Genomic DNA, 6610 nt, shown 5'->3' on the forward strand with positions numbered 1-6610 from the left:
ACAAGACAAAGGTGCAGAAGTCGGCCATTCGGCCCATCGCATCTGCTCCGCCATTTTATCATGAGCTGATCCATTCTCCCATTTAGTCCCACTCCCCCGCCTTCTCACCATAACCTTTGATGCCCTGGCTACTCAGATACCTATCAATCTCTGCCTTAAATACACCCAATGACTTGGCCTCCACTGCCGCCCGTGGCAACAAATTCCATAGATTCACCACCCTCTGGCTAAAAAAATTTCTTCGCATTTCTGTTCTGAACGGGCGCCCTCCAATCCTTAAGTCATGCCCTCTCGTACTAGACTCCCCCATCATGGGAAACAACTTTGCCACATCCACTCTGTCCATGCCTTCCAACATTCGAAATCTTTCTATGAGGTCTCCCCTCAATCTTCTAAACTCCAAGGAATACAGTCCAAGAGCGGACAAACGTTCCTCATGTTTCATTCTAGGAATCATTCTAGTGAATCTTCTCTGTACCCTCTCCAATGTCAGCACATCCTTTGTTAAATAAGGAGACCAAAACTGCCCACAGTACTCCAAGTGAGGTTTCACCAGTGCCTTATAGATCCTCAACATCACATCCCTGCTCCTATACTCTATTCCTCTAGAAATGAATGCCAACATTGCATTCGCCTTCTTCACCACCAACTCAACCTGGAGATTAACCTTAAGGGTATCCTGTATGAGGACTCCCAAGTCCTGTTGCATCTCAGAACTTTGAATTCTCTCCCCATTTAAATAATAGTCTGCCCGTTTATTTATTTTGCCAAAGTGCATAACCATATACTTTCCAACATTGTATTTCATTTGCCACTTCTTTGCCCATTCTTCCAATCTATACAAATCTCTCTGCAGACTCTGTTTCCTCAGCACTACCGGCCCCTCCATCTATCTTCATATCGTCAGCAAACTTAGCCACAAAGCCAACTATTCATGGGCTCTTATCTTGTTAAGCAGCTTCATGTGTGGCACCTTGTCAAAAGCCTTCTGAAAATCCAAATATACAACATCCACTGCATCTCCCTTGTCTAGCCTACTTGTAATTTCCTCAAAAAATTGTAATAGGTTTGTCAGGCAGGATTTTCCTTTAAGGAATCCATGCTGAGTTCTGCCTATCTTGTCATATGCCTCCAGGTACTCTGTAACCTGATCCCTGACAATCGACTCCAACAACTTTCCAACCACCGATGTCAAGTTAACAGGTCTACAATTTCCTTTTTGCTTCCTTGCCCCTTTCTTAAATAGCGGAGTGACATTTGCAATCTTCTAGTCCTCCGGAACCATGCCAGAATCTATCGACTTTTGAAAGATCATCGCTAATGCCTCCGCAATCTCCACAGCTACTTCCTTCAGAACATGAGGGTGCATTCCATCTGGTCCGGGATATAGGCCACTCCATCATGGTTAAAGCAATCCTACCACTGAGCACATTTTCATGAAGCGCTGTCGTAGGAAACCAGCATCCATCATCAGGGACCCCTGCCACGAGGTTCATCAGGCTCTTGAATCAGCGGGGATAATTTCACTTACCCCATCACAGAACTGTTCCCACAAACTATGGACTTACTTTCAAGGACTCTTCATCTCATGTTCAATATTTACTATTCTTTTTGTATTTGCACAGTTCGTTTGTCTTTTTCATACTAGTTGTCCAACAAGCTGGTGCGGCCTTTCATTCATTCTACATGGTTACTGGATTTATTATGTATGCACCACAAGAAAATGAACCTAAAGGTTAAATACGATGACATATATGCACTTTGATAAAAAAAAATTACTTTGAACTTTGACATTTTGGATTGAAGTACGAGACACTGAACAGTCAGCTATTTTCTCTTTTAAATGTTCCATTTTCAGGTAAATTGTTAAGACCATAAAGAGTACCCATTGGTGAAGTAATAAAAGAATCTCTTAGAGTTTTTAATTTTCCTACTCTATGCAGTTTTATATTTATTTAGTGATACAGCGTAGAATAGGCCCTCCCAGCTCCTCAAACTATATTGCCTCAGCAATCACACAACCCAGATTAACCCTAATCAGAGGACAATTAATGTACCCGGTATGCCTTTGAACTGTTCAAACTGGAGCACCCGAGGAAAATCCACACATTCCAATGAGAGGATGTACAGAAACTTCTTACAGAGGGCATCGGAATCGAACTCTAGCGGCCTGAGGCTGTAATAACGTTGCACTAATTGTTACTGTGGCACCTACTGCTACAAATTATTTGAAGTTGCTACTCTTAAAACCTCAAATGAAAAGTTTGTAGGAAAGTTCCAACATAAAGTGCACATCATTTTTTGAAAGTTTGTATTACTTAAGACTTTTCTTCATGTGGTTAAAATATTAGATGTTAAATGGTTCAAAATTCGGATGCTTAATGCTATACCTATAAACCTGAACGAAGTACAATTAATGAGCACAATGCAAAAGCAAAAATCTATGATTAATGATCAAGAATATGGAGATGCATCAGTACAGCGAGCGATCACTTAAGATGTCTGTCCCACAAGTGGCACGTGGAAAGAACACAGAATTGAGACCTGGAGCAGATCAGTTTTGATCCCATGGCATGCAAACTTGAGATGATGTTAGCTACACAAGCACCAATTTTCTTGTGTCTTGTATTCTTATTGCTAAGATATCCAATGGGGCAAATACCTCAGCTACAAGAATATCTACTTTTTAGACATATGGATGCCAAGTCAGTTTCAAAAGCAGCAGCACACACAAACTACTGGAGGAACCCAGCAGACCAGACAGCATCTATGGAAAAGAGCACAGTCAATGTCTCAGCCCGAAACATCGACTGTACTCTTTTCCATAGATGCTGCCTGGCCTGTTGAGTTCCTCTAGCAGTTTGTGTGTGTTGCTTGGATTTCCAGCATCTACAGATTTTCTCGTTTTCAAAAGAAGCATCCCTGTTTAAGTGATGGATTTAAAAAATTCTAGAATGGGTACTGTGCTTGCATTATTAGAAACTAAATTCATGTCAATTTTCAGAAATACCTGATTATTTAGTCAAAGAAGAAATGCTAAAGCTGGCTCAACCCTGCCTCTAACAAATTCAGCAGTGAACCAAACCATATGTAATGCTGCTGGAATACTGAAGTTTAGCTCTAACTCATCTCATCATTGAAGTTTCTGGGCTTCTATTGTTTCATTTCAGTCTGCTTGCATCTTGTTTTCCCCCCACTTGAAGGGGTTATAGGCAAAAGTTCATCTTGCAAGTACGATTTGTTTCATTGTATTAGTTTCCACATTGCCGTAAGGTATGACATGGAACCAAGGGCTGAAAAAACAAATTACAATTCTACAGTTGTATTTTTAAAATATTGTGCCTTTTCAACATTTCAATTGCTCTTTCATCAACTATTCTAGCTCTGTAAATATATTTGCTTTGGTGCAAGCAGTACTTAATGCTAAGTCTACATATATAACAATAACCTGTGCATTGTGTTTTATAGGATTGCTTTTATATTTATAGTTTTTTAAAAATTGTGTTCTTTATGTTTGTTGTGTTTTTTGTGCTGCATTGAACCTGGCGAATCATTTTGCGCTCCTTTACACACATGTACTGATGAATTTCAAATAATCTTGAATGTAACTTCCTTCTCAACCAAAAAAGCTCTTCTATTGTCATCCTTTCTTACCATTTTAAGTAACAATGGAAACTTGCGTGCCATTGATAATCAAGGTGTTGCAAAGTATGAAATCTGACCCTTAAAGTTAGCGTTTACGACTACAGTCGTATTTCAAGATCGTGTTTTATTCCACTACATGTACAAGAAAAAACGAACAAAGAAGAAATGAGAAATGAGTGGCGGCACGAACAATCTGAAGGATCTCAGGTTTAGCAGCATCTATGAGTAAAAGGAAACGTCAACATTTGAAATGAAACACTACATCAGGACTGATGATCATTTTTATTAAATCTAAATACTAGTAAATTTGGAATGCTTTACTTCTTTTCAAAAGAACGGATGAACTTTTTTCCCCCCCATAAACACCCATCACATGTAATTGTGCAAGTAGGAGGGATTCGTTTTGGCGTTTTTTTAATTTACTTTTTAGCTGGTTCGGCACAACACTGTGGGCCGAAGAGCTTGTCCCAGTACTATGATCTTAAGAATAGATGGGATCTACGAATCTCACGAGACGATACAGCCCAGTTAAGTGTTTTCCCCAAAAGTATTTTCAAATCTGCAGCAATAAGTCCAATGATAAAAGCTGCCTTCAAATCAATCACAGCTGGCATATCTGAAGTGAAAAGGGGCAGGAAAACATACACAATTCCCTTCATAAAATCACTCAGCTGCAACAGCACAAAAGAAAAAGTTACAGGCGCGGGATGGGGGTGGATGTGATCAATCCCTGGGCTGCAAAGTTTTTGTGTATGCTGGTGGGAGTCCTGAGCAGAGTTTATTCACGCTATGATCGTCATTGGACGGTCGTGCCTGCCTTTGCTGTGTAGGTGGCGGTGTTCCGAGAGGGATTTGCCTCTTTTGAGAGCGCGGCTGTAGCATATGGCGCCCAGGGACATCGCACAACGAGGGGAAGGTGTGCTATAAGGCAAGACTCTGGCCTCCACCTACGACAAGGAAACTTAAGTATGAACGGGCGGCCTGGGCCTCGTCTATTGTTCGGAGGACCGAGGCCCAGACCCTGATCCTATCCCCAACTCACCACCACCTGGCCTAAAGGCCTAAGGAGGGGCAACCCGCCTCAAGGCTCATGCCTTTCCCACTCCCCTCTCCTACCTGCCTCGCCCTCTGAAGGGCGTCGGCGAAGGCATCATTTTTGAAGCCGCCTCCTCCTCCACCAGCGCCGCCGGGTCCTCCTCCTCCTGTACCCCCGGCTGCACCGGCACCCGTGCCGCCGCCACCACCTCCTCCTCCAGCGCCGCTTCCTCCACCTCCACCAGCGCCTCCTCCAGCTCCACCGGCACCACCACCACCACCTGCTCCTCCTCCGCCAGCCGTTAACGCGTTAGGCGGCGCCACTGCGGAGTATTCGGCCATGTGTGAGCGGTGAGTGTGTGAAGAAGGATGACGAACTGCTGCTGATTGCTACCGCCGGCACACGGAACCTGCCGCAAAATGGCCGCCTCACCGTGGCCCGCCTGAGCAGAGGAGGAGGCGGCGGCGGCCAACTCTCGCGAGACCTCAGCCGGCAGCAGTTTCGCGCCTCCATGTGGGGGCGGGGTTTGGGGGCAAATCTCGCGATGCCATGCCGCGACAGCGTGGGTTCAGTGGTTCGGGGGTTCAGATCCTTCCTCGGGACAGGAGAGGAGGAAGGGAGGGTGGGGAAAGGAAGGTTAGAGTTTCTGTTGCACCCTCACATTCTTCCAAAGGGTTTCATTGACCCTTGAGACAGCCTTTTAAAACTTAGGAAAAATGTATGGGAAGCAAAGATCCCATACGTCAGTGATATATTCATCTGGAAACCTCTTTTAATATCAACACCCATTTTATCCACAAGTCCATACTGTGTTTGATTTGCCATCAAATTGGTAGCTTGCTGCACAAAAGGACAAAGGTTTCAAAGTCCAAGTCCAATTTATTGTTATACGCACAAGTATCACAGGTGCATAGCGTTAGATAACCCTCATTAAAAGGAAAATATAAATTATACAAAGAATTTAAAAAATAGTTTTATTCATTATGTACACAGAAAACCCAGTGAAATGCATTGTGTCAATGACTAACACGGTCTTGAGTATACTATTGGCAGCCTGCTAGTGTTGCCAAACTTCTGGCATCAACAGAGTATGCCCACAACTTATAGAACATAGAATAGTACAGCACAGTACAGGCCCTTCGGCCCACAATGTTGTGCCGACCTTAAACCCTGCCTCCCATATAACCCCCCCCACCTTAAATTCCTCCATATTACCTGTCTAGTAGCCTCTTAAATTTCACTAGTGTATCTACCTCCATCGCTGACTCAGGCAGTGCACTCCATGCACCAACCACTCTCTGAGTTAAAAACCTTCCTCTAATATCCCCCTTGAACTTCCCACCCCTTACCTTAAAGCCATGTCCTCTTGTACTGAGCAGTGGTGCCCTGGGGAAGAGGCGCTGGCTGTCCACTCTATATATTCACCTTAATGTCTTGTATACCTCTATCATGTCTCCTCTCATCCTATTAACCCTAATAATCCATCTTTGGAATGTGGGAGGAAACATGAGCGCCTGGAGGAAACCGACATAGTCACAGGGAAAGTGTACAAACTTTACAGCCAGTGGAAGGAATTGAACCTCTGTCTTTAGATCACTGGCACTGTAAAGCTTTACGCTGCCCACTACCCTACTATGCTGCCCAAATTTAACAAGAAAGAACACAGGGCAAAGAAATGTCCATTTTACTCAGTGATGAAAATGGTCATAGGGTTGCTAAATTAGTGATTGGGGTACTGCCCATTGGGTCAACAAATGAATGCTTGAAGGGAAATGGGATTTCTTGAATCTTGTAGGTGTGGGATTTAAGGCCTTTGTACCACCTGCCTGATGGTAGCTGTGAGAAGATGGCAGGGATTGGATGCTGGGCATCTTTGATAGATGTTGGTGAGCCCAGCAGGGCAGAGGCAGTAATATGGAATGAGGGATA

At 43.7% G+C, this 6610-nt stretch overlaps 1 protein-coding gene across 3 annotated transcripts in view; it reads right to left on the reverse strand.

Moving 5' to 3' along the window:
- The window catches only part of fubp1 (far upstream element (FUSE) binding protein 1), a 39568-nt gene extending 34436 nt beyond the window's left edge, over positions 1–5132 (reverse strand). For 2 of the 3 annotated variants that reach the window (XR_010019955.1, XM_063064743.1), the window contains exon 1: positions 4762–5131. Coding sequence is in view for 2 of the 3 variants with exons in the window: in XM_063064743.1 (XP_062920813.1) it covers positions 4762–5022 (261 nt within the window). In the remaining variant the exon portion in view is untranslated. Of the gene's footprint in view, positions 1–4761 lie in introns of all 3 variants that reach the window. The other variant, XM_063064744.1, reaches the window with a different exon arrangement.
- Between the last annotated feature and the right edge of the window lie 1478 nt (positions 5133–6610).

This window comes from Mobula hypostoma, chromosome 12, assembly GCF_963921235.1.
Source record: "Mobula hypostoma chromosome 12, sMobHyp1.1, whole genome shotgun sequence".
Lineage (NCBI taxonomy): Eukaryota > Metazoa > Chordata > Chondrichthyes > Myliobatiformes > Myliobatidae > Mobula > Mobula hypostoma.